Source organism: Accipiter gentilis, unplaced genomic scaffold (assembly GCF_929443795.1).
Source record: "Accipiter gentilis unplaced genomic scaffold, bAccGen1.1, whole genome shotgun sequence".
Classification (NCBI taxonomy): Eukaryota; Metazoa; Chordata; class Aves; order Accipitriformes; family Accipitridae; genus Astur; species Astur gentilis.
In genome coordinates, this window is record NW_026061174.1 from 1,193,123 (window position 1) to 1,220,075 (window position 26,953).

A 26,953-nucleotide genomic window follows, 5' to 3' on the forward strand; every position below is an offset into this window, starting at 1 on the left:
ACCTCTTAGGGGCTGTTTCTTGTTGCCCCCTGCTCTCCCTCCCTGTCCCACACAGGCACCGAGCAGTTCTGGAGAAGGAGCTTTTAATTGAAAAGACAAGAGAAAAGGTCCCATCAAAGCTGGTCTAACACCTCCCTAGCCCCCCCCGCTCACCCCCCCTGCCATATACCCCACCCCTCCTCTCCCACCCCCCCACTCCCCCCATCTCCATCCCTCTCACCCGTGTCTAATCCCCCCCACACACACACACCCTCACATTGGCTGCCAGAGCCCTGCGCTTGCTGGGTGCCATTGGCAAGGAGCTCTGCGCCTGCCTCTTCCTCAGCTTGCCTGCCGTGGCAGGTGGGGATGGTGGCAGGTCCATCCCCGCATCCTGCCACGGCTCCTGGGGTTCCATCCCGCCACCGTTGACTATTTTGAGGCTCAGCATGGCGTCGCTGAGCTCGGGGATGCAGTAGTCGGGGGTGAGCATCTCCTCAGGCAGCGAGAGCGAGCTGAAGTCGCGGTCGGGGGTGTCTGTGCTGGTGCCACCAGCGTCCTCGGGCACGGAGGCTCTGCTGGGAGCATCCTGGCTGACCCCCACTCCATCCAGGGAGCAACCGAAGAGCCTTAGGGCCTCTTCCAGGAGCATCTCCTCGGACACTGCAAGGTCGCCTGCAGTGTCCCCAAGGGCTTGGTTGTTGGTGGCAGCGCAGGGGCTGGTGTGGACATCGCCGCCTGGGGGTGCCCCCACAGGGGTGGCCGTGCTGGGGATGTTGATCTGTGCCAGCTGCCCCTCGCTGTGCTGGTAGCCAGGGATGGACACTGGCAGCTCCAGAGGGTCTGGGGCCACCCCACTCCTCTGATTTTTGTAGGGTGCGAGGTATCGTGGTTGGCCCTGGGGGGTCCCTGGGGCTGCCCAGGCCAGGGGGGCCCCGCAGCCCCTGGGACCCCACAGGGCAGCACCCGGCAGAGAAGCGGCGCCTTGGCCAAGCGTGGCGGTGGCCAGTGGAGGCAGGTCGGTGGTTGTCCACTGGATGCGGAAGACCCGGGGATCGAAGAGGCAGCCACATGGAGCCCTCTGCAGACCTGTGTGGGTGAGGGGGAGCCGTGCTGGGCCGGGGGGACTGTCCAGGGGCACCCGCTGAGCCGGCCCCGATGGCCGACATCCCCCAGCTCTGGGCCAGGGGTGTGGGGAGCTTGTGGCCGGGGTGATCCCCACGGGGTGAGCCGCTGCGCCGGTGGGACAGGGTTGCAAATCGGGGAGGAGACTCACATCTAGGAGGTGAAAGGGGAGAGGTGGCCCCAAATATTTGGGGAATTCTGTGCGGATGGGCTTTACTGGGCACGCGCCGCCGGGCGAGGGCAAGGATGCTCACCGGGGCTTGCTGAACCCCCATGCGAAAAGTGCCAGGGGAACGGGTGTGATGGGGATGGCAAAGGTGCCAGAGCAGACTGGGGTGCCATACCTGCTGGTGGTGCCTGGGGGGCCTGGGCTGCAGGGAAGGGCTGCTCCCGTGCGAGCAGGCGGCACGGGTTGGCCGAGCCGGAGAGAATGAGACAGGAGCGATGGCCAGCGGTCACCTCTGCTCTTGCCCCCCAAGAGCATCCCTGGGCTGCAGGGGTTGGGGTCAGTCCCTGCCTCGAGGGTAGAAGGTTTTGGGGAGCACGAATGGCTGGAAAAGCTGGGGCGCCGGGGGGCCCCAGGGCCCAGGCAGTGGGAGCTGCGTTGGTGGCCGCGCCATGGTCCCTTCTGGCTGTTGGCTGCCAAGGACTCTTTGGCGTCTCCCCGGAAGGAATGCGGGGGCTCCCTGTGTTCCGCCCCACCCCCAAGAGCCTCCCCAGCTCCTCCTGGGGAGGGAAAGGGTTAAGGGAGGCTGGGGTGCCCCCGGGGCCTACAGGCGGCTCTCGGGGTCTGCGGGTGCAAATGCTCTTGGCTTTCAACAGTATTTTTCCGGTGGGGGAAGAAGAACAAGTTGATTCAGCCGAGCCAAGCGGGGACCAAGCTGCAGCCGCAGCCTCCTTGCGCCAGATGGCAAGTGCGTTTGTGACCGTTGCCCACGCTTCTGTTCGTTGCGTTGACCGGAGCGAGGCAGAAATAGGAAAAAGGACGTCGAGGGCGCGAAGGAAGGTCACGCAGTGTTGCTCGGTGGCACGCTTTCCCCCAGCCCTCGCTCCAGTAGTGCTGTCAGGTCTTTCAGTCTCCTGCTGGGAAAAGCAGCAGCTCTGGATCCCCCTGGGAGGGGGCGGCCCTTTCCCTGGGTGCGTGACACACCGGAGGAGACGGTACCTGCCGCCGCGTGCTCCCAGAAAAGGACTGGATTCTGCCCAACGTCCGGTGTCGGGGCGCTGGGGCTGTTTGCGCTCTACGGGATCCCAGGGATGGGGTTAGTACATCCCCTCCTCGTGCTTGGAGGATTCGGCGCTAGCAAGGACACCCCAAGGGTACCAAGGACACAGGCCTCTCGCTCCCGCTGTGTGAACAGTGTGTGGCCTGGGGGAGTCGGGACAACTGCCGTGAACCGGAGGCCAAAGATCTCTCCTGGCCTGTATCCTGGTAATCAAAGAGATTGCGCTCTGTTCGTGAGGCACCTCTGGCTGCAAGATTGTGCAAGGCCATCTGCCGCGTAACTTGTGGCAGGGACCGATGCTGGGGGCGTGAAGGCAAGCGCGCTTCTAAAAGCATAAAACTCCGTTTCATTTCAGAGCGCAGCTGAGCCACCCCGCTCCTCAAGACTCTGCCATCTGCACCGACCGCTGTGGCTGGGACCGGGCAGTGCTGCACATCCCAAAGGCCACCAAGTCACACCCGTGTCCCTGCTGCTTTGCCGGGAGCTTCTGCGATGCGAGCGATGTTCTGGGGGCTGATCTCTTGGACTGCAGCTACTCCGTCCCTGACCGGCAGCTGGCCAGGAGGGTTGTGTCCCAGGTGGAATTCCACCTCTCTGACGAGAACCTGGCCAAGGATGCTTTCCTCCTGAAACATGTCCAGAAGAACAAGATGGGCTTCGTCAGCATCAAACTGCTGCCGTCCTTGAAGAAGGTAGGCAGCGCGTTGCGTTGGCCAGCCGAGGTGGGAAGTGGCCTCCACGTGGAGGATGCCTGGGTGTCTGGGTGTGCTCTGGCTGTCTGCGGTGAGGTGTACGGGGAGGTCCAGGCTCTGCTCAGGCCGCCTGTGTCCCGGCAAAGCGCTGGTGGTGCAGAGCTGGATCCTGCTCTCTGCCTTCAACGTGCTGCAGCAGTTCTCCACCCAGGGAGGGTGGCTGGGGAAGCGGTGAGCAGTCCTCAAACCCCAAGCCCAGGGCTGGGTTCGCCTCTTCTGCCCGTGGTTCCCCTAGGCTGCTCTGGGAGAGATCGTGCCTTAACTAAAAAACTGCAGGGAAGCACTGGTGGTGTGATGTCCAGGGAAGCTGTGTCTTCTTGCCATGGTCCGGGAGCACAGGCGACCTTCTCCCACAAATCCTGAATGGGGGATATTGCCTTGCCATGACCTCAGGTTGATGGGGTTGCAGCCTGCCTGGATGATGGGTTTAGGGTGGCCCCTGCCTGGGGAGACTCACAGTGACGCAGTGGCCCCCTCTGTCCCTCAGGTGAAATACCTGACGCATGACTGGTGGCTGACGCTTTACACCCTGCAGTTCTCGGAGCTGCTGGAGGTGAATGAGGAGGGCACCAAAGTGAGGCGGTGGGTGATAGCATATGTCCATACAGAATGTATGGTATGTCTAAATATTTGTTGGTTTTAATATTTTGTACCAGCCATGGAAACTGGTTTGCTGCTAGGTGACTGTAAAAGGGAGATTTGGTAAATAATTATTAGAAATCTTATACTAACACTATGATTGAAAAAATAGACAGAAGTGTAGCCAAGTAATTAACTAGTAGAGTTAGTAACCCACTCCTAAGTTTTACAGTTCTTTGCTCTTATGACTGGATGTTCCTGTACATTAGCTAAGATTAATATTGAAACTGACCATATATGACTGAAACCATGTTAATCTCCAAGATCAAAGAACAAGGATGACGAACAAGACTTGAAGGTCAGCCAACAGAATTTGAAATGGATCGGTGGGCGCAAAAGCAGCCCTTCGACTCAAATGAAGAACCGTTGCGTGCGATCAGATGTAGGCAGTCCTATGATACTCAGTTACAGTAATTTTTATGTCTATGTATACTAATCTGATTAATATGTAATTAGTTACGCCATAGAACCTGTTTGTGCTGAAGCTGTGGCACGCATGCTAGGTGGAACTATCCCCCGTGCATCCAGCGCTGCAATAAAGAATGTCTACTTTCTAAAACTCCAAAATGAGTCTTCGAGAGTTTCTTCGACCGGCTTTTCGGTATCATGGGTCCCCATCCCCGAGTCCCTGCTGAGCGTCCCCCCCAGCAGACTGCTGCTGGCCTGAGAGCTGCTGCCCCTGGAGCAGGACGTGCTGCACAAGGACCCCTCGGCCCCCTCCTGGCCCGGCAGCAACTTCAAGCCCAGCAATTTCAGCAATGCCTTCACTGGATTGCTCCTCGCCAGCAAAGTCTTCCCTCCGCTCGGGACAGGCTTGGGCACAGGCAGCTGCTACGGCCTCTGCCCCAGCACTGAGAGCACTCGTGGCTGCGGCTGGGGGAGTGGGGTGGGTGCCTGGGCACCCTGGCCCAGCAGCCCCTCGCCAGATGCCAAACCTCTTGCCGGCAGTCCTCCGGCAGCGGCGTGGGTGCCTGAGCCCCTCGGCCTGCGGGATGCGGTGCTTTGCCTGCCCCACTGTTGTCCCAAAAGTGGGGTCGTTTACCCAGGGTGCAAAATGCCAATATAAACACAGCAGAGCAGAGGTATTTTATTCCAGTTCATGTTTACGAAAAGATGGGGGCGAGGTGGTAATCCGCAACGCTAGCACCCCTCATGCCTAAACGGGCAAGCAATCTATACAGTTCAGTTATACATATTCAATTTCCAAAGTTCTTCCCAAAACTAGTGCTGGGAGTCGCTTATCTCGCACAGTTTCTATCAGGTTGAAGTTCCCCTGCTTGGAATTAAAGGTCCAGTGTTCTTTTCTTCTACAGCGCATGCTCAAGGAGAGTGGGGGGGTAAGCCTTTTTGGTGTGGAATTGAGTTGGTGGTCATGATCTCCCCCTGCCACCTTTCTTTACTTTTCCTCCAGTTTTCAAAGATGTTTCTGACTTCATGCCTATTAGCAATTATTCAACTTTTTGGCGCCTCCTGGGGTAGGATGTTCCCTTCTTCTCAGTCTTTTAGTTCTTCTTCAGGGGCACAGTTGTTAGCAAGGCATGCGTTGATCATACAAAGGGGATCTTGTTTCACAAGAGCTTTGTGGCCTTTTTCGTGTGGCTTAAGTACATAATTTCTTAAGTACATCATTTCCCCCGGTGGTGGGTTGACCCTGGCTGGATGCCAGGTGCCCACCAAAGCCGTTCTATCACTCCCCCTCCTCAGCTGGACAGGGGAGAGAAAATATAACAAAGAGCTTGTGGGTCGAGATAAGGCCAGGAGAGATCACTCACCAATTACCGTCACAGGCAAAAGAGACTCCGCTTGGGGAAAATTAACTCAATTTATTACAAATCAACCAGAGCAGGGTAATGAGAAATACAACCAAATCTCAGAGCACCTTCCCTCCACCCCTCCCTTCTTCCTGGGCACAAATTCACTCCTGGATTCCCTACCACCCCCCAGTGGCACAGGGGGACGGGGAATGGGGTTTACGGTCAGTTCATCACACGTTATTGTGATACTTGCCAAACCAACCAAGAAAGGTACAACTGGAGCGCAGGGAGCAAATGCTTTTCTTTCACCTTAGGCCAACGGCTCGGACGCTCTCTATGCTGCCCTGCCACAGAGGGCATCCCTCTTGTATCAGTAAGAGACGTAGGAGCGAATTAAAGCCAGGACCCCAAACCAGACCAAAAACCCGGTCGTGATCAAGAAGAAAGTGGAGAATGCATCAACTATAACAGAAAATTATTTTGGACATTCCCAGTTTACATTTGAAAAAAAGAGAAAAAAAAAAGAGGAGGAATTAGGTATTAAAAGAAGAGCACTGAATGATAAAGCAGTAGCAGTCCCTCTACCACTACAAACCCACACCCCCACACGCACGTACGCACACAGACTGAACACCACCAAACTCCCCTTGACTGTGACGTTCCCCTCAGCTTGCTGGTCTAGAGATACTGAATGCCTGAAGCACACCAAGGATAACTGAAAACATCTGCATGGCTTTAATGGGAATCCTCCAACTGAAACAAAGCGCTTTCTCCCTCTATCTGCGTTGGCACATCCCCGAGTCACGCTCTCACTCCTCTCCTTCAAAGTCAAGATTCCTAAACGTGAAAAGCGGGAGTAGAGAAAGGCGAAGGGAAGAGAAAAAGAGGGAGAGCATCATCAGTGGAAGACCTGCCAGCTGCTGCTGATGTTGCCCTGTTTGGGGGACCACCCCAGCAGAGAGGAGCTGGTTTGCATGCCACGGTCCTCCCTGCCTGTTCCCAGGGACAGGCCGTTTGCTCAGCTTTGCCGGCCAAAGCGTGGGAAATGCGTAGGCGTGCGCCGTCGCTTGCAGAGGAGCACGGTCACGATCACGTGCAATCCTTTACCTTTTTCCTCCCTGGATTCAAAGGGTTTCTGTCTTCAAAGTGAGAGCCTTCCATACGGTCGTTTGTGACATTTCATCCAGGATAATAATCTCAGAAGGATCAGTCCTGCAATAAATATTTTACATAGCAATCCGTGATTATGGGAACTGATGCCACCAAGGGCATTAGCATCAGCAAGAGGAACAGCGGAGCCCCGAGAATCAAAGCTCCGCATAAGTGTGGGAGGTTTTGCTGGATGAGGAGTTTTGGGAGGCAAGCCGGGGAGCTGCAGAGCAACAGCTCTGTGCAAAGGCTCTTGCTGGGGCTTAGCCCCGATCCGGGTTCCTAAGCCACTGCTGGTACAGATCACGCCTGCAACTCCTCATGTGTAAGTATGAGGATCTCCAGCTACCGTAAAGGCACTGATGAGGCAAGGTTTGGGGGTCAAACGCGAGTGCTGCAGCCACTCTGCTTGCGGTCAGAGCCCTGCAATCACTTCCTGCAGCCCTGCCCCCGAATTTGATTTTCCCACCAAGCTGCCTGCTGGTTTCTGTGGGATGCCCCACAAAGAGGCAAGTGGAGAAAACTCTGCCAAACACCTTCAAGCTAATCTTGCCGGGGGTCCTGGTGCTTGGTGGGGCTTTACCTGTCACTGCTTTGCTTTGGGATATCCACGTCACTGGTCTTCCCCACGTTCAGCTGAACTGAACTTGCAGCAGCAGCAGCAGCTTCCATGGCCCTCCTGGACTCCTGATGTAAAAAAGGGACAAATCACGTTCTCTGTCTTTGATCCAAGTGGAGATAAGCTGAATGCCCAGCACAAACTTAGCAGTCTGTCCTCCGCTTCTGCCCCTTGGCAGCTATTCGTATTAGTGCAGCAGGGGAGAAACCGTTCACTCCAAAGATTTCGGGGCAGGGGGATTGTGTGTTCAAAACACGATTATGAACAAGTCTTGCCAGCAGCAGCAGCAGCAGCATCTAATAATAATCATCATAATGATAATGACCTTTGTGAAAAATGACTCATTTTAAAAATTACACCTGTATTCAAGCGTTCAGCTCACTGCTACTTGAGGAAACAAAGGTTACAAAAGTTACAGGCTATTGGGATCTATTTCGATTGAGTGCTGATCTTCCCCCAACGTTTCCAGACAAGCTGTAAGAGAAACAGGCAATCTCACAGCCACACGGAGATGTCCAGCCCCGAGGACACAGCAAGCCTTACCTCTTCTTCTTCTCCGGCTTCATTTCTGGCATCGTCCAACTTCTTCTTCCTTTCTGGCATAAGGTCATCCAGAAAGCTGAGCTCTCGCTTTGAGAAGCAGAAATCCATTGCTTTCCGGACAAAGACGAGAGCCAAAACCTTCACGAACAAGAGGGAAGATGTGGTGAGCTCAGAGACGATGCCACCTCTCACTCCAACGCTGCAAACACCCCGCTGCCGAGCGGTGGCAGCTCTTACCATCATGGGAAAGATGATGGCGGCACGGGACACCTTGATGGTCCAGAGCAGGACGAGGCAGGTCAGCTGGATCGCCGTGAAGAAATGCACCTTTCGCAAGGGCACATGCCGCAGGTAGATGAAATCCGGCTGGTGTTTCGCCGGCATCCAAAACAGCTTCAAGCGATCAAAGAACTGCAAAATAAAAGGGAAAGGTTGCCACCTTGGGGCTGCGGCAAGTTTCTGGCCCTCTCGAGACGTGGAGGCACTTTGCAGCAGCTCGCTTGCCGTCAGAAATCCTGGATCCCACCGCATTCCTCCTGGGAGCAGCACCCAGTTTCCCTTCGCTCCATCTAGAAACCGGCATGCCCCTGAGAGCTGCCCACCAAATGGCAGCTATTCCATGCCATTCCATTATTAGCATTTCTCGGCCCACTGAATCCCCCCAGCGAGGATTTCCACCAGTGGTAGAAACTGCCTTCCCTTTGCACTGAATTCCCCCGCTTTCACGTAACCAAACACTGACCTGCCCTAAACCCTGCAACAGAGAGCGCTGAACTTGCCTGGTCCTCCCAGCCCTATATACCTCCTGTGCCTCCACCAATCTTTTTCTTACACAAAAGAGTTTCATTGCTTGCTCTGTGAGAAGATTTTCCCATGCCACTGCTTTTTTCCCTGCTGCTACGGAGACAAAATACCAGGGAGCCGACATGCTGCACGCTGTAAAAGAGTCCGTACCTGAATTCCTCTGAGCGACGACACACCCATGTAGAGAAAGACGCCATAAAGCACAGGCATTGGTATAAACTGGGGGGGGGGGAAGAGAAAAAAAAGAAAGAATGCAATCGTTTCTTTTTCTGTATTGCATTTTCAGTATTACCACCCTCTTCCACAGGCACTGCCTAAAATTGCTTGAAGCTTTCCAGCTTCCATTCAGGCTTAGAGATGGGTCAGATTTTAACCATTGTTTTGCCATGTTGTGCGCACGAGTGAGCTAAGGCTCTGCTTTAGGCTGAACTTGGGAGTTACCTCTCCTCAGAATAATCCTATTTTCCAGAAAGGTTGGAGGAAAATAGGCGATTTCACCCGTGCTACCCTATGCCGCATTCTCTGGCGGTAGAAGAAACACTTCTGCCTATTCTTGGGGCAACAGGCAAAGGCCACAGGCCTCCTTTTAGCCTAGAGACGAGATTACTTTGTGGGAGGAACGTGCAAGGAAGCCCACGGGGATGACCTCAGTGTGTTTAGCTCCTGGGAACGGCTGCTCCGGGGCATTTGGGGAGCAAACTGCAGCCACTAAAGGGCTGCCTGTTTGAAAGACAGCAGATGTGCTGGTCTGAATATGCTCAACTGTAACCCATAAACATGGGCGGGCCTGAAAGACACCCAAAAATTCAAGCAGTTGCGTTGCTTGCTCGTATCAAGCACACCAAACGGGGGCCCGAAGGGCTGCAAAGCCTAACTGAGGCTGGTTCCCACCGTGGGTCAAGCCCCAAGGGTTGGGATCACCTCCTCCTCCTCCGCTCCACAACTAACTACTCAGGCCTGCAGAGAGGGGACTGTTTGTCTGTAACCTCCAACAAGCTCGCGGTTGTTGGGTGGTTTGCATTTTCCTCTCACCTTTAACACAGAAGTGAAGAAGACGGAGCAGCCCATGAGCACAAAGATCAGCAAGCCAGTGACTCTCTGCTCTCGTATCCCCAGAAACTTGGGTTGCTCTCCTGGAGCTGAGCAGTCAGACTCTACTTTGAGGCTATTCACGTGGGTGATGGACAGGACGGTCGCAGCCACAAACCAGGGCAGCCCCATCACAGAGCACACCCCGAGCATCACGGCCACCACAAAAAGGTCCAGGTGGTACCCGCATCCTTTCTGCAGGCAGGAAAACAAGAAACAGAGCATCCCATAGCACAAGAGCAAGGATAACGTCGCAAGTCAGACTCAAACCCTGCTCGAGCACAAGTCAGCTTCTTCAGAAGTCAAAACAAGAAATGGAAACAAGTAACGGTGTATGCGGGCTTTGCACAAGCACCTGGCATGAAAATCTGGCAGGAGTTCAGACACAATGGATATGCAGAGCTTGTGCGATAAATACTTCTCCAAAAAACAACAACCCACAACCCAAAAGCACCAAACCATTTTTTTCTTTCACAAAGAAAATTCTACCACTTGCAAGGAAGGTGTGACTCTGAGTTATCCCTGGCAGCGCATCAAAACAATTCATTCCCCACACCTGCTGCTGCTGCCATTTTAAAACAAAAACGCAGTTCTCTATTGCTCCAAGATTAATTTGCTCCCCCAAAAGGTTGCTCATCTGAACTGCCCTGTCACTTGCTCCCTGCATCATCGTTAATCCAGGAGAGCATCCTGCCACGTAGCCTGACCTTGTCCCAAACCAATGCCTTCAGAAAGCATCGGGAATAAGAGCTTCTCCCCAGACCTGCAGCCCAGAAGGGGCTGGAGTCATCTCTCACAGGCCCTTACCTTCAGCTTGTGCTCCTTCCTGTTCACAATAACAGCACTGATCTGCTGGTCCATGAATATCAAGATGGTGCAGAGCAGAGCTGGGACGAGCGCAGCCAACACCGTCCACCAAGGGTTGGGTCCTATGGGGTTGATGAACCACCCACGGTCGTCTCTGGTAGGCTGCAACAAAGCCCACACATCAGCATCGTCTCCCAGCCCAGGCACTCCACTGGCTTTCATTTTCCCCTCCCTCCCTGTGTCAGAGCACCTCCCAGCCCTGGCTTCATGTCCCCCTCTCCCGGGGGCTTCAGCAGTGCCAGTCTCCTCTTTGCAAGCACCTCTAGATACTTCCCCTGTAGGTATCTAGTTTTGGGGCCATCTTCTTGTTTCCAGGAGGAAGCAAGGCACTTGGAGGTGGAAGAGGAGATGGTCACACCACCAGCATCTCCTCCAGACTCAGCCCTGCCCTGCCCCGGCATCACCTTGTGGCACCCCCACGTGCCAAAACACCCCGTTACCTTGAACGCATGGGGGACCTGGAGCTTCGGCGATGGGATCCCAACCACAAAGTCAAGGAGCACCATGATGACGATGGTGAGGAAAACAGCAAAGTCGCTCACTGTGGACCGCACCTGGAGCGAGAAACCAGAGGTGAGAGGGGCATGGCAAACAGGGCCGTAAGGTGAGATGCAAGAGTTGCAGACATGCACAACATTAAGGCCGCTTAACCAAATCCCACCACCCCTCTGAGCACATGCAGCCTGATCCCTTGCTTAGATACTGCTGCTGTGTTTGTCCCTGTGAGATCTGGGGTCAGACAATAAAAAAAGCTTAACTAGGCCGACAAGGGTTGGTTTAAGTCAAAACCTAAAAATAATAATAATAATATTAAAAATAAGAAAACACATGTCTGCCACTACAGCTACACTCACAGCTACAATGGATGGCAACAAGGCACTGAGGCATCCTTTAGTCCTCAAAAGGAAGCTCCTCATTCAAATCTACTTTCTGCTCGAGCACATAATGCACAGAAGGTAGGGAAAAAATCCCACAACCCCAACCCCCAAAACTTTGGGAAACCTGACTTCCTACTACCTGAGGAGGAAAAAAAAAAAAAAAAAAAAATAAACCCCCAAAAATCTTCAGTCTGGGGCAGGTCACAAGGCATGTGGGAAATGCTACGATGATTTTGCACTCAGGGAAACGAGTGCAGGACATCCAAGCTCTTGGAGAGCTTGGCCTGCAAGGCCAACGTTTCCCAGCTTGACCAAGGCAGGGCAAATACTGCTTAGTGCTCCAGGAAAGCCATTTTGGGAAATGAGTGTGGAGATGGACACTGGCCACCTCCTTCTACTTACTCTGGTTGGAAAGTAGCGGCTGGTTTTAAACTTCTTCAAGAAGCTTGACAGGGCAAAGGTGGCGAAGAAGAGGATGCAGCACCAGAAGAACACGTCAGGGGTGTAGGGGCCGTCGCGTCCACAGGCAGGTCCTTGAAACTCCCCACGCAAATACCGACATTCCTGGAGAAACAGAGCGTCAGGACACAAAGGCGGTGCACGTGCGGCAGGGAAACCTCGCATAGCTAGGGGGTTTTGAGGATCTTGGTCCAAGATCCACGACCCTGTAACTGCTCCTGCCAATGGAGATTTATATTTAATGAGCAGCAGCAGCTGAACAAGTGACACATCGAACTACACAGCGGAGAAATGAGATGTGAGGGGACACCATACCCCGCACCCTCGGCACATCCTCTGCCTGCCATTCGAGCAATCGTGGCTAAAGAAGACACCAGAGGGGAAGGAAACACTGGAAACTCTTGGGGATAGAGAGAGAGGGAAGAGGGAAGGAGGGCTAAAGACAACCATGCTAGGAAAGGAGGAGAAGAGACAGATTGTCCCTCCCCAGGGGAGGGCTCGCAGAACCTGGCCAAGAGGGGATGAAGGCCACCGTAAGAGCCTGGCGCCCTAGGCCCGGGCTCTGCTTCCGGCAACAACAGCCTGAGAGGCTGCTCAGACAAGCAAATTCATGCACGTACCTACAGACAGCACTGAACGAGAAAGCAAGGCCTGGAGTTACTAGGAACCCATTGAGGAGGCCAGCTACTACCTTTCAAGCATGAACTTAAGTCCTACAACTTCTACAATAATCAAACCACCCACTACTTAACCTTCCTCCCAGTCAGAAATACTGTCCTGCAACAGGCTTGACGGGGACACTTGCTACCCACAACGTTGGGGACCAGGTAGACTGGACAAGGTGGACTCTCCTCCCCAGGACCAAGCGGTTTAAAACCACACGCTACATTTAAGCAAGGACTTTTCCGAGCAGCACTAGCACAGTTTGAAGCCCATCATTCCCTGAAGGGCTCTGACTTCTGCACCAGGCAAATACCCCTGGACCCCATGGACGCGGCGCGAGGAAGCAGTGGCTCGGGGCACTTACGGTCACCGTGAGGTTTTCCCAGGCGATGCCAGACACGTTGATCTTGTTGCTCGCCCAGAAACGCAGCGTTTCGTTGCTGGGATGGGTCGGTGCCTCACACTTACAGCTGGGAGGAGAGAAGCCAAGACAGGGGTAAGGGAAAGGTGATGGAGGTGCAGCCCGGAGCTCCTGCCAAGGGGCAGCAGCTTTCTCAGGGGGAAAAAAACCCACTAGTAGCTGGTGAGGAAGTCCAGCTTGCTGTGCATGTGCACAGGGTAGGTGTCTCGCAGGTGACTCAGCTTCTCCAGAGCCTCGTAGATGAAGATGATGCAGATGAGGGAGGCAAAGGCTTCTTCTGTGAAGCGGGTGACGTAGCACACCAAACAGCTGGCGTCGGTGGCCACCAGCACTATGCACAAGAAGGCGGTCCACAGCCCAATGCACGCCCGCAGAGACAGATAGGAGAGCGTGTACTCCCTGGGAAAGCAGAATGAAACAAAGGCTGGAAAGGCCAGCAAGAGGCCCTGAGCCATGCCTGCCTTCGGGGAAAACGGGGAGCAATTTTGGAGCGTGTCAAGGCTGCGGATGGGAAATGCAGTTTCCATGTACTACTACAGAGAGCCTCGGGGCTGTGGTGCAGGGTGTAGACCCACAGCAGGAGAGGCCAATTATTTAGTTACCACTGTTTAACACGGATCTCGTGTTAACACCTTGGAGGCTGCTTGAGGTCAGGTCCCTCTTGGGCCAGGTGGTGTTCTCCCACATCACCCTGACGCCCTAACACTGAAACCAGCTGGGTTTGCACCCAGTCACCTGCTGCCAGCAAGCTGGGGCTTAATAATAAACCTTATGGCAATAAGGGCGGTTTATCTCCCATCAAAGCCATCGCAACAAAAGGACTGTCACTAAAATCTAGCAACTACCCCTAAGAAAAAGAAAAGCAAAGCATCTTTTCTCCATCACTGCCCCCTTCTGAAGGCTCTCGCAGCACCCAGCTGCGGCAGCCTGCCTTACTTGCAGAATTTGTAGAGGATCTTCTCAAACACGAGGACGGGTCCGGTGCTGCCGAGGATGGTGAGAGGTTGGCCGGCAAAGAGGCAATACACCACGCCGGCCATGGACGCGCCCAGCAGCGACTCCATGGCACTCTGTCCGGGGAAGAGAGGCGGCCGTGAGTAAATAAATCGTTAGGGAGAAACAAAAACCAAAGCCGGTTCACTGCAGCAGGGACTTTGGCCTGAGTTTTATCCTCCCCCATGCCCCCCAACAGAGAGAGGTGCTCACTATGTGGCCATTGGTCGCCTCCCCCAGCAGTCCCCCAAAGGTGATGACAGGGGACATGCAGGCACAGTAGAGGAAGAGGAAGGACGCCAGGCACTGCAGGCTCAGACCATCCCGGAAGTCGCTCCAGAACCACGGGGCTTTCCGCTTCACGTCCAGGGTCAAACCTCCAAAGAGCCTGCAGGAAGGAAAAAGAAGAGAGTCTGTTCTCTTGGAGGAACACGTCGACTTTGCTTTGCTGCAGAAGGGCAATCACAAGCATAGAGTAACTTTCGTGGCTAAAAAGCAGCACTCTCCTTCAGCCCAAATCAAGGAAACCTGCGTGCAACGGTGATGGCTGGGGCTGAGCCCAGCTGCCCAGATCTCCCCCCTGCCCAGCCCAGGGGACCAAGCTGGCAATGTGGAGCCCCTTCACTGAACCAGCTAACCCCAAAGACCTGCTAGAAGGGAAGGTGCATGCTCAGATTTGAGAGGCAAACAGAAAAAAACCCCATACTATTAAAGCTCCCACCTTCCCGTCCGCTGCAGTTCAGGGCCACTGTGTTTTTCCAGCGTGCTGTGAGAAGCACTGTCATCAAGAGCTCCTGGCATCTTCCTTTTTTCCTGTTAAAATGGAAGTAAGATAAAGCTATGGACTTGTAACCACTGGCTTGTTTTGCTTCTGGTCTGGCTCTGTGACTGTGTCAGAGTGGGACCTTGTGAATTTGGGCCCCTGAACAGCATCCCCAGCCATCCTGCCCGTCCCCCTCCCGCCTCCCGCCGACGTGGCACCCACCTGCGAAGGGACGTTTTTCGGGGGCTCGATTCGGATCGATGGATCCCACTCTCCTGGCGGCAAGACCGTGACCTGATCCAGAAACTCGTCGATGCCAGCCACGAGGTCAGCCCCGTTCTTGGCTTTATAGGCAACGTCACGGAAAACCTGCCAATAGAAGACAACCTGGTGAGAGGACAACCCAGCTCGGATGTCCTAACCAGTGCAATAAGCTCTTGGCTAAACGCAAGGCTTTTTCACCAAAATTCCCTGCTGGAAAGGGCAGGAAATATTCCCCCAAAAGGAAAAATCTGTGCATCACGGCACTTGTAATCATCTCCCCCACGAGGCCCCCGTCCCCCATGGCACACCATACCCTTCTGCTTAAAGAGCAAGAGAAGTTTTGCTGGCCCTGGCAATGCCACCACTGGGGACAGCGTGCTGGGGACCCCGGCGAGAAGGATGAGGTGCAGGATGCACCCCGGGCGGGATTTCAGCCTCCAGGATGTGGGGTGATGCAAATCTGCGTGTTTGCTTTGGGGTGAGAAAGAGGGCTGGGCTATTTGGAGAGCTGCGGGCAGCTGGGACAGCAAATCCTCTTCCTCACTACTTCAGAGACAGGGAGAGCTGAAGAAAGGCAAAAATGACCCGGAGCTATCTCATCTTGTCGCACCTCATCCGTCATGATAGTGGCCATGGACCTGCCGATCTCATGGTACTGATGGGCTTTTCCTTCTGGTCCAAGCAAAACAAACAGGAACCTGGGCAAGAAAAACAAAATGAGAGAGAGAAGAAGGTGTCCTTGCTCCAAGAGCACACAAGGAAAGCCCTGGCAGCTCTCAGCCCAGAGCGTGGCTCAAGACGGGACACGTAGGCTCAGCGATGCCGCGATGAATTTGAAATTCTTCAAAACCGACGGCAAATGTAATTTGGGGGCCAACTTTCATTACAATTGGCCGATGGGTTTAAAAGCTACAGCAGGGAATGGAGAAATGAAGGCGAGGAGACGTGGGTGGGGGAAACGTGCTTGCTCCCCCTCCCGCTAGCCTTGTTCCCTTGGGACACCAAACTGATGCCTGCAACTTGATGTTTGGTTGGGTGTCTTTTTTACGGAAGAAATTTGCGCTTCTCATTCGCACCTTGTTGGGATGGGAACTTCCGTCATGCCTGAGAGGAGGACAGCCGGGCTCAGGCGGACAAATGCCACGATGGGCTGGTGAAGGAAATCCAGCTCTCCTACGAGCACGTTGGATGCTTCAGCCCCGGTGGGAATTTTCTTCATGAAGTGCAGCTCCGCCTGGGCACGACAAGCGATTTTCAGGCAATTACCCCAAAAGCAAAGCCCACAGCGCTCTGCAGCACACTCTGCAAGAGCAAATCTGGCCCTAAAGGCGTAAGAAAGCTACGAGTGTCTCACCTTGCTTAAATCCATTGCTCTGCTCTCACGGTTCACCCCATCTTTAGCTTCCGCAGCGGTGGGAGAAGGACAAGGGGTGATTGTTTGGGCTGGTAAGAAAAAGAAAAGACACTCAGAAAGATGGACAAGGAGCAACTGGGACGCTTCTCCTTTGCCCGGGCAAGTCTAATGGGGCCACAGCCCTGCAGAAACCCTCACCTGGCTTGTAGAGGAGGTGCAGGTCTGACTGCCTCTTGCTCACATCAGCAAACGAGCAGACAGCGGGGAGAAGGTTGGTTGTCTTCTCGTTCTGATGGTGGTGCTTCCTCAAAAGGACTTCTCGAACTTGCGCCCGCACGTGCTCGTCAAACTCCGTGGACTGTTCTTGCTGGGCCAGGATCATATCTGAGGATGGCAAAGGGAAACAAAGCCATCAGAGCAGAAACCCCAACAAGTCCCGACCCCCAAAGCCCCCAGGGAAGGCTGTGCCACACAGGCTGCACCCTAATGCCGGCTCAGCCTTGCATAGCAAGGCCTTTTAATAATGTTCAGCCTTTGCAGCGAAAATGAGAATTTTCTTTTGCTAAGAAACATCATCCAAGTGCTTATTCATCATTCCGCTAAGATAAATATTTCCCATTCTAAATAATGCAATTTTCTTGCCCGACCTGGCCTTTCTGACTCTACACGTTTACCCAAATTATAAGCAATCTATAGCACAGACATTCCCAGAGTTTCCCGTGCTGATCGAGTGCAATTTGCTGAGCCCAGGGAGAAACGTGCTAAGAACGGCTCCGACTTCTCCAGCCCTTGAAAGGGCTGAATGGAGACCTGCCGCCAGTCAAAGATAACTTCTCCAAAGCGGCTTTTGCAATTAACTTCAAATATCTTCCCCACAGAAATACACTGCTTGGTCATCGCCAGAGAAACTCTGCCTTAAAACTCTTAAATGCTGGATGTGAAGGCAAAAGTAAAAAAAAGAATGCGAGGAAACAGCTTGTAAGAAATAGTTCCTTTAAGGAGGTTCAGCTCTTACGCAGACTCCGTATTTCTAAGAGCAGCCTGCTAAGCCCTGACACACGCCCCTTTTTGGCTGCAGAATATTCTCTAGTGGCTTCTCCAACCCCACAAACTGCTTTCAAAAGGACCCCCTATTGGAATAAAAAAACAGCGCGACTGTTGCACGCCCAGTCTACATCCAAAAACAGCTCATGAGAAAAACACAGTGGCACTTCTGGAAAAGGACGTGCCATTGGGGCAGGGTTTGATTTGGAAGTGAAGAGCACCGTGGCGAGCTGAGCTCGGCCATTCCCGGAGAGATGCAGTGCCCACGGTACCTGCAATCTCTTCGATGCTGTTGGCACAAATGTCCAGCAGCACCGACCCATTGCTGATGCAGCTCCTCAGCTCGGAGAGGCTGTGCAAGGACAGTGTGCCAACGTAGGGCTTGCTCCAGCGCTCGCCGCCGTCTTCCACGTCCTCCTCAAACTTCAGCCACCTGCGGACATCGGGTGCGATCAGCCCCATTGCACGAAAACAGCCCCAGCTCTGCAGCCCCTTTGACAGAGCCACGGGGTGGCAAGAGGAGAAGGCTCCTCGTGCCGCCACCTGCAGCTGCAAAAGCTTCGCGTCCTGGAGAGGAGAAAGCAGAGCCCACGGGCGCTGCTGGTGCGGGGACTCCTCTCCCACCGCAGCCAAAGCAGCAGGGATTTACCTTGCCGTTTCCTTCCACTCGGCATCTCGGCCCTCTTTTACACAGATCTCATCCAGCTCGGAGAACAAGTGGTGAGGGATGTGCTGCTCGTCCTCCTTGGTCCTGAGAATGAACTGCACCCGCTGGGACGGGGAGCCTGGGGGCAGAAGGCAAAGACCCATCCCGTAACCGCGCCTGAACACAGCTCGTCACCCTCATGTGCAAAGTGGCCATCAGCACCAGTGCAGCCATAAACCCTGGGCTGGCCCCTCTCCTCTGCGTCTGTCTGGGCTTGCACAGAGCCGTGGAGAAGGAGAAGCATCTAGTCCACCTCTGCATAAGGATGGGCTGCTTTCCTTCCCCACATTGCCATTTTTAAAGCCAGGATCCCTCTAAGGAAGACGAGCCTAAACCCATTATGCATTTAACTGCATTAAAAAAAAAAAAAAAAGAAAAAAAAAAAAAGAAAGTAAAACTTGGGAAAAAGAGGGTGTTGCTCAATAAGGCCACTTTCCCTCGGAAGAACAGCAACTCACTCAAACTAGCCACGGGGACCTGCTTGCAGAATGCCCCAGTGCCCACGTTGCCCCCAGTTTAGCGAATGCCGCGGTGGGACTTACAGTGGTAGCCCTGCTCTGTCGGGGCAGACTCCTTCTCCCGTTCCCCTTCCCGATGCTTCTGGCAGTGGCGTCGGTGATGCCGGTGGCTCTGCCTAACCAGTGGCATCTGCGCGCCCACGTACAGGGTCCGGTGGCCTGCGAAAAAGCAGCGTTTTTTGCAGCACTCTCGGCATTGCGGCAATAGTTGAGGTGGCTGGTGCCTTGCTAAGCCACGGTTCGATCCCAGGAGCAACGCCAGCTTCCCTTAATGTTATTTTCACTGGACCTCCTTTTTTCCAAGCCTATTTTACTCAAGCTTTGCAACAACACAGCAACAACAAGTGTTGGCTCCGGGTCATCTAAAAGTGCCCTGAAAGTGTCGGACCTCTTCTCAAATTCCAGCTTCGGCTGGACAACACTCAGACTTGCTCATTAAGCAGCAACACAAGCTAATTATTTTCAAAAGCTCTGTATGGCACGAGGCAACAAGAGACGATCAAATCAGTCCCATTGTAATGAACTCCAGAACAAAAAAAGAAAATCACAGCCCCGCGTCTGCAGCCCTGAAATGATTCTCCTGACCTCTCCAAGCCAGGAGCAACCTCTGCGAGAAAAAAAGCCGTGAATTATCGAGCCCCGTGGCTACAACTCACACCGTGGCCTCCCGGGAGGCTTTTTCCCTCCGTTTAAAAAGCCATAACAGTAAAAAATGTGACAATAACTGTGCTGCTTTATTGAGAAGCGCGGCACGTTTTGCTGCACGTGATGTGACACCCAACAAGGCACACTGGAGAGACTTTGTGCGATGGGAAAACGCGCTGGGCTGGTGGCTCCTCCACCAGGATCTCAGCAGAGACTCACCTTCCAACTCCTCCTTCTCATAGCAAATACTGACAGCGTTGCTCCTTCTTCCCCGGTCAATCACTGCCTCCTCGTCATGTCTCTGTTTAGCAACGACAAGAAGGGAAAAGTTGGGGCTGGGGGTGGAGAGCTCCCTTACGTCCTCCCAGACATCATCCACCCCTGCGTCCACGCGAGTCCACAAGCCATCACGCCTCTGCGTGCCTCCTCCTCCTTCAGGCACAGCCCTAAAACCACAGACTTGTAGGAGGGTTTTCTTCCCATACGCAAATAAAACAGCCCATAACATCACCTGTACTGTATACCACGAGAGTCTGGACGTATTTAATACAGCAGGAGAGGGATGAGTGTTTCAGACAAAAAAAACCCCACCTCCCGCTTTGTTCTTGAGGTTCCCGTCTAAAAAAGTGATTTCCAAAATGGAAAAAAAAAACCCAACCCACAAAACTGCACTTTTGAGCCCCGGCCACGCTACCTGTAACTCTTCCAGAAGTGTCATTTTGTAACCCCCGTTTGGGTTCATCCTCACGTCAGTCACTGGGTTTTGGGGACAACTGAACCTCCAGGTCAGTCAGGGGCCCGATTCCCCAGGGACTGATGGAGTAGCCCTCACGGGAGGAGCTAAGTGGCACCCAGTGTGCACCAACTCCAGAGACACAATAGGGACCATTATGAAATCACAAGCTATGATGCGGATCCAGGCAGCTATTTAAAGCCACGCACCCCTAGACCCTTCCCACTTGGAAAACTTAGTGCCTGGGCAGAAGCCAGCTCTGCTTTGAGCAAAAACTCTCCAGAATAGAGAAAATTCCTGCATGAAAGGTGTCAGGCTCAAAAGTGTGCAGAAAGAAAAACCTTCACAGGCTCGTTCACCCTCCTGAGAGGCAAAGCCCATTAGCAGCATCATGTTTTCTCTCTTTTTCTTTCTAACAGTAGAGCTGAAGCTCTAGCATCCTGAGGATAACAAAAGGTACAAATATGGTAGGGAAAAAGAATATCTTATTGGATCAATGGGTAGATTCAGAAAAAAACCCTGCTACACAGTAGTTTATCCCGACTGCTAGCTAGAACCGAGAAGACTGTTTTTTCCACTTGGGTCAACAGTTCCGGTGAAACATACTACCCGTCTAGGACGGCTGCATCTGAGGAACAAGAATTAGTTATTTGCAATACAAGGAATGAGTCATTTTGTGTCATGATATTCACCAGACCGCACAGAGAAACAAGAGACAAATGCATTTGAATACCCATGTCTTGTGTTACGTTTTAACCACTTAACATTCCATGAGAAATACCCCAAGAGCTCAAGAAGAAAGAGCAGAAAGACAGGAGACAGGTGAAAGCCTAGAGCGCCAGCTAGACGGAATGAAAGACCCTCTTCCTTCTCTGAAGCTTCAGCAAGGCTTCCTTCACCTGCTTGTTCCTCCGACTGTCAATGACGGGGTTCAAACTGGGGCTGACGAGACTGTAGAAAGGGAAAGAACTTTCTCCCTCCCAGAGGAGTTACCGCTCCCGGGCCCCGCGTACACGAAGATGGCGTTTCCATAAAAGACACCCACCACGGTCGGGTGGGAGCCACAGGTGGAGGTGGTTTCGTGCCATCCTGGCACAGAGCGGATGCGCAGATCGGTGGCCAGGCTGTCCAGGGAGCAAATTGGGATTAAGGCTTAAAGGGAAGAGGAAGAAGCACACACAAACAGCAAAGATCAGGACTTTATTGGCAGGAGCGGCAGGGCAGGCCAGCTTTGAGACAGCAAGAATTTCACAGGAGAAGTGGACAACCTCGCAGGGGCCACAGGAAGGCAGGTGTAAAGCCAGAGAGGCTTGCAGTGTACCAAATACGAATGCCAAAGCCCACAAAACCGTGGCAAGGGTGAGGCGCAGCCTCCAGATCACGATGAGGGCATAGCGCAGGGGACGGCAGATTGCCACGTGGCGAACATGAGACATGACGGCCAGCAGCACGCACGCTGTAAGTGCAAAGATTAAATAAAGATGGCTCTGTGCCCCACACCCAGCAAAGGAGAGGGTTCTGCCTTATCCACGGAGGCTCCTTAGCGTACGGGGGACATTGCTGGAGGTGTAGCAGATGTCCGCGATGGAGAGGTGGCAGAGGAAGAAGTACATGGGGCTGTGGAGGCAGTAGTCCAGGCAGATAAGCAGAAAGACAAGTGCGTTTCCCATCAGAGTGGCAGAGCAGAGGGCAGAGAAAAGGCCAAAGAGGCAGCGCTGCAGGGCTGGGGTGCTGCAGAACCCCAGGAGGATGAATTCTGTGACCGTCGTTTCATTCTGCACGCTGTGCTGGAGGTGAGGCAGCACAAACTGCGACCACGGAGATCTGGAAGCGAAGGAGCAAGGAAAAGGAAAGAAAAAGGAGAGTTTTCCTAAGAATGTCAGGTCCTTTACTCTTTACGCTGCAGCTCCCTTCTCCCTGTTTTTCCCTCTGACTCCAGTGAAAGGTGCGTACTACCCTCCCCACGCTGAGCGACGTACATCTGAATTGCAAGCTCCAATCTCTCGGCAAACTTTGAGCAGTTTGACCAATCTCGCACAACTTTGCTGCCTAGCTTGCCCTTGAAGTCTTTCTTTTCCTGGGTTGGTTTTGGGGTTTTTTTTGCAGGGGGTGGGGAGGGGCAGGGTGTGGTTTCACTGTTGGAGAAGATAAGATGATGAAGATTGCAGGTGTCGATTAAAGTGAAGTCAGAACAACTTCAAAGCAGCTATTTCAAATTAAGTCCATATTAAAAGGAATGCACAGTTCACAGAATAATTCCAGTTTTACCATTAAACCAACCAGCATTTCCAAGCCACTGCTGTGTCCTCTTTACCTTCGTGAAATGCATTCCTATTGAATCCTGCAGTTGCTTGATCCAACTCCCCTTCCCAGCAGGGAGGCTACTGCAGGTCCGGGAAGGTCAAGCAGAATGTCACCTTGGTTCCTGCTGTGCAGCTGCTCGCCCTTACCAGTTTCGCAGGGTGCTGGTCAAGGTCCCTGGGCATCCCCTGGCACTTGTCTCCACGCGGCTCTCTGGTCTCCAAGATCTTCCGCCACTTCCAGGATATTTCCTCCAGCCAGGATCTTCACCTTTTCCTTCCTGGGTCCCTTGCTTCTCTTCAAGATCCCTTCTTCTTTCTGGGAACCCTTCTTTTTGACACCACCTCTTCTTTCTGGAACCTTACACCCCCAGTTTTCCCAATCTAAGTTGTCTATGTGAGCAGTACAATGCCTGATCAGCCTCCGAATTAAGGCTTCTGCCTCCTAGCTCTTTATTAACTATAGGATTCGGGACACGCCACTTTTGCTTACTCCAGGTGTTACCCTAATTTACAACCAGCCCACGCCGGCTGCGTGTAGCAAGAAGCAGGCTTCTGCTTGACAGCTCAGAACTCAGTTTCAGACATTCACACGCACAGACCTTGCCGCACACGTGCACCCGGTCACGTGTTGCCTGGTAACCTTCACAGTTTGAGCCAGTTTTTTGTCTACGGCCGGGCTTCAGAGGCAGGGCATGGCCACAGAAGCGCATTCCCCCCGTCAGTCTGTGAGGTGAGCAAGGGAGAGTCAATACTTGTCTGGTGAGCCTCATACCCAGGCAATGTGGTCAAGCCCTCTCCTGCGACACCTGGCAAAAGCCACAGCAGGGTGCTCCCTTGCCTCTGCCTAGGTCACTGGGGTTCCCCTGCCTGCCATTGCTCCTTTGTCCTCCTCTGCGTTTGTGGAGATGAACCTTTAACCACACAACCTAACACCTACAACACCGGGAAAAAGAGAGGCTGCAGAGGGTCCAACGGGGAAGGTCGCCGATGTCGAATGCTCTTTGTGAGAGGCAGCACACCCAGCTCACCTCCTTGCTCCTGAGCTGCTCTATCGGAAGCACTGCGTGCAGGACGCTCTGTTCAACAGGCTGTGTCTGTATCTGACTGCCTTGTCCTTGCTACAGCACCGTGTGCTGGGGGAACGCCACGGAGAGCAAGGAGGACGCTCTTTCCCCAGGAGCAACGGAGGGTGCTCAGCTGAGTGCTGCTGCAGGGGCCAAAGTGGGGCAGGCAGGCAGGGAGGGGAACGCAGGAACGAGGGAGCTGGCAGTAACCGGCCAGTCTGGGAGATGCCCGAGAGGCTCGAGAACCCTGTAAGCACAGGACGAGCTTAGAGGAGGTTCAACGTGAGGCCCTGTGGTTAACCATCCCCTCCAGATCTGGACCTTCTCTGGTTCCCGAGTTACCGTGCAGTTCCACAGCCTGGTGCAGAGATCCTGACTGGGAGATCACTGTACCTCCAGGAGTCAGGGATCCACCTAACAGTTAACCTGAGCAGGTGCAGGTCTGTGCTGCACTGTACGTGCAGCGTGGCCTTCAGGCTGCGTCCCTACACATGTCCCTTGGCCGCAGGATAAACGGAGCTGGTTGACTGTAACAGAGGAGCCTCCAGGCAGCTCCTGCTTGGTACCACCGATTACGCCACCTGCGCGGTCCTGCCGTTATCTAAAGTGCAGCAAGAAGTCCGCGCGTGAACATCCTTTATGCATAGAGATGTTTTCTTCTAAGCAAAGTTGTATAACACTGTGAATGACCAAAAGGAGGAACTTCTCCACTGTAAAGTGTGCCAAGGGAAAATCCATCTGGGGTCTGCCCAATGCTGCATGAACGCAGGGTCCCCAGCATCTGAAGGGACCTAAGATTTACTTGCTACCTAGATGCCTCTTCTTCCTGGCTACGTTGCCTCCCAAGATCTTGCCCACCCCCAGCCTACTGGAGACGGGGGAATGTTAGAGAGACAGCCTTGATGCTGTGCCAGCACTGCTCAGCCATGGCCAAAACAATGCTGTGTTATCAACAGCTTTCTAGCTACCAGTACAGAGCACAGCACTACAAGGGCTGCTATGGGGTAAAGGAACTCCAACTCAGCCAGACCAAATACAGAAGGAAAGTGGAGGAACAACAGAGGGGGCAGCCCAGGGACACAGAGCCCCAGGTCTCATCTGGCCGCTCCTGTGACCATATGGTGTATCCAAAATCAAATACCTGAAGTGCTCCCTTAGATGCAGTTTACAGCCAGGGGACAAGAAGGTGGCAGTTCTGCATTTTGCAGCTCCCAGGCTGATGGCAGAGCCAAAGCAAAAAAAAAAAACAACCCAAAACCAAACCAACCAAGAGAGGTAAAACTGGTGCGCAGGGAGCAAATGCTTTTCTTTCACCTTAGGCCAACTGCTCGGATGCTTTCTATGCTGCCCTGCCACAGAGGGCATCCCTCTCGTACCAGTAAGAGACATAAGAGTGAATTAAAGCCAGGACCCCAAACCAGACCAAAAACCCAGTCATGATCAAGAAGAAAGTGGAGAATGCATCAACTATAGCAGAAAATTATTTTGGACATTCCCAGTTTACATTTGGAAAAAAGAGGAAAAAAAAAGAGGAGGAATTAGGTATTAAATGAAGAGCACTGAATGATAAAGCAGTAGCAGTCCCTCTACCACTACAAAGCCACACCCCCACACACACGTACGCACACAGACTGAACACCACCAAACTCCCCTTGACTGTGACATTCACCTCAGCTTGCTGGTCTAGAGATACTGAATGCCTGAAGCACACCAAGGATAACTGAAAACATCTGCATGGCTTTAATGGGAATCCTCCAACTGAAACAAAAATGCCTTCACTTTGCACTGAATTCCCCCGCTTTCACGTAACCAAACACTGACCTGCCCTAAACCCTGCAACAGAGAGCGCTGAACTTGCCTGGTCCTCCCAGCCCTATATACCTCCTGTGCCTCCACCAATCTCTTTTTTACACAAAAGAGTTTCATTGCTTGCTCTGCGAGAAGTTTTTCCCATGCCACTGCTTTTTTCCCTGCTGCTACGGAGACAAAATACCAGGGAGCCAACATGCTGCACGCTGTAAAAGAGTCCGTACCTGAATTCCTCTGAGCGACGACACACCCATGTAGAGAAAGACGCCATAAAGCACAGGCATTGGTATAAACTGGGGGGGGGGAGAGAAAAAAAAGAAAGAATGCAATCGTTTCTTTTTCTGTATTGCATTTTCAGTATTACCACCCTCTTCCACAGGCACTGCCTAAAATTGCTTGAAGCTTTCCAGCTTCCATTCAGGCTTAGAGATGGGTCAGATTTTAACCATTGTTTTGCCATTTTGTGCACACGAGTGAGCTAAGGCTCTGCTTTAGGCTGAACTTGGGAGTTACCTCTCCTCAGAATAATCCTATTTTCCAGAAAGGTTGGAGGAAAATAGGCGATTTCACCCATGCTACCCTATGCCACATTCTCTGGCGGTAGAAGAAATACTTCTGCCTATTCTTGGGGCAACAGGCAAAGGCCACAGGCCTCCTCCTAGCCTAGAGACGAGATTACTTTGTGGGAGGAACGTGCAAGGAAGCCCACGGGGATGACCTCAGTGTGTTTAGCTCCTGGGAACGGCTGCTCCGGGGCATTTGGGGAGCAAACTGCAGCCACTAAAGGGCTGCCTGTTTGAAAGACAGCAGATGTGCTGGTCTGAATATGCTCAACTGTAACCCATAAACATGGGCAGGCCTGAAAGACACCCAAAAATTCAAGCAGTTGCGTTGCTTGCTCGCCTCGAGCACACCAAACGGGGGGCCTGAAGGGCTGCAAAACCTAACCGAGGCTGGTTCCCATCGTGGGTCAAGCCCCAAGGGTTGGGATCACCTCCTCCTCCTCCGCTCCACAACTAACTACTCAGGCCTGCAGAGAGGGGAGTTTTTTCTGTAACTTCCAACAAGCTCGCGGTTGTTGGGTGGTTTGCATTTTCCTCTCACCTTTAACACAGAAGTGAAGAAGACGGAGCAGCCCATGAGCACAAAGATCAGCAAGCCAGTGACTCTCTGCTCTCGTATCCCCAGAAACTTGGGTTGTTCTCCTGGAGCTGAGCAGTCAGACTCTACTTTGAGGCTATTCACGTGGGTGATGGACAGGACGGTCGCAGCCACAAACCAGGGCAGCCCCATCACAGAGCACACCCTGAGCATCTCTGCCACCACGAAAAGGTCTAGGTGGTACCCACATCCTTTCTGCAGGCAGGAAAACAAGAAACAGAGCATCCCATAGCACAAGAGCAAGGATAACGTCGCAAGTCAGACTCAAACCCTGCTCGAGCACAAGTCAGCTTCTTCAGAAGTCAAAACAAGAAATGGAAACAAGTAACGGTGTATGCAGGCTTTGCACAAGCACCTGGCATGAAAATCTGGCAGGAGTTCAGACACAATGGATATGCAGAGCTTGTGCGATACATACTTCTCCAACAAAAAAAACCAACCGACAACCCAAAAGCACCAAACCATTTTTTCCACTCACAAAGAAAATTCTACCACTTGCAAGGAAGGTGTGACTCTGAGTTATCCCTGGCAGCGCATCAAAACAATTCATTCCCCACACCTGCTGCTGCTGCCATTTTAAAACAAAAACGCAGTTCTCTACTGCTCCAAGATTAATTTGCTCCTCCAAA

General features: G+C 53.1%; 1 protein-coding gene across 1 annotated transcript in view; it reads right to left on the minus strand.

Annotated features, from left to right (window-relative positions):
- The window catches only part of LOC126037518 (electroneutral sodium bicarbonate exchanger 1-like), a gene marked incomplete at its 3' end in the record, with an annotated part of 313,251 nt that extends 286,807 nt beyond the window's left edge, over nucleotides 1–26,444 (minus strand). Inside the window, exons 1-22 of the mRNA XM_049797856.1 lie at nucleotides 26,268–26,444; nucleotides 25,388–25,456; nucleotides 19,474–19,555; nucleotides 18,622–18,768; nucleotides 18,035–18,170; nucleotides 17,658–17,818; nucleotides 16,540–16,725; nucleotides 16,342–16,430; nucleotides 16,064–16,221; nucleotides 15,598–15,685; nucleotides 14,946–15,092; nucleotides 14,682–14,773; nucleotides 14,174–14,348; nucleotides 13,904–14,037; nucleotides 13,121–13,366; nucleotides 12,911–13,016; nucleotides 11,827–11,988; nucleotides 10,987–11,100; nucleotides 10,487–10,648; nucleotides 9,623–9,874; nucleotides 8,741–8,809; nucleotides 8,024–8,197 (exon numbers count right to left, since the gene is read on the minus strand). Of these exons, the coding sequence (XP_049653813.1) occupies nucleotides 8,024–8,197; nucleotides 8,741–8,809; nucleotides 9,623–9,874; nucleotides 10,487–10,648; nucleotides 10,987–11,100; nucleotides 11,827–11,988; nucleotides 12,911–13,016; nucleotides 13,121–13,366; nucleotides 13,904–14,037; nucleotides 14,174–14,348; nucleotides 14,682–14,773; nucleotides 14,946–15,092; nucleotides 15,598–15,685; nucleotides 16,064–16,221; nucleotides 16,342–16,430; nucleotides 16,540–16,725; nucleotides 17,658–17,818; nucleotides 18,035–18,170; nucleotides 18,622–18,768; nucleotides 19,474–19,555; nucleotides 25,388–25,456; nucleotides 26,268–26,303 (2,985 nt within the window). The remainder of the gene's footprint in view (nucleotides 1–8,023; nucleotides 8,198–8,740; nucleotides 8,810–9,622; nucleotides 9,875–10,486; nucleotides 10,649–10,986; nucleotides 11,101–11,826; nucleotides 11,989–12,910; nucleotides 13,017–13,120; nucleotides 13,367–13,903; nucleotides 14,038–14,173; nucleotides 14,349–14,681; nucleotides 14,774–14,945; nucleotides 15,093–15,597; nucleotides 15,686–16,063; nucleotides 16,222–16,341; nucleotides 16,431–16,539; nucleotides 16,726–17,657; nucleotides 17,819–18,034; nucleotides 18,171–18,621; nucleotides 18,769–19,473; nucleotides 19,556–25,387; nucleotides 25,457–26,267) is intronic.
- Between the last annotated feature and the right edge of the window lie 509 nt (nucleotides 26,445–26,953).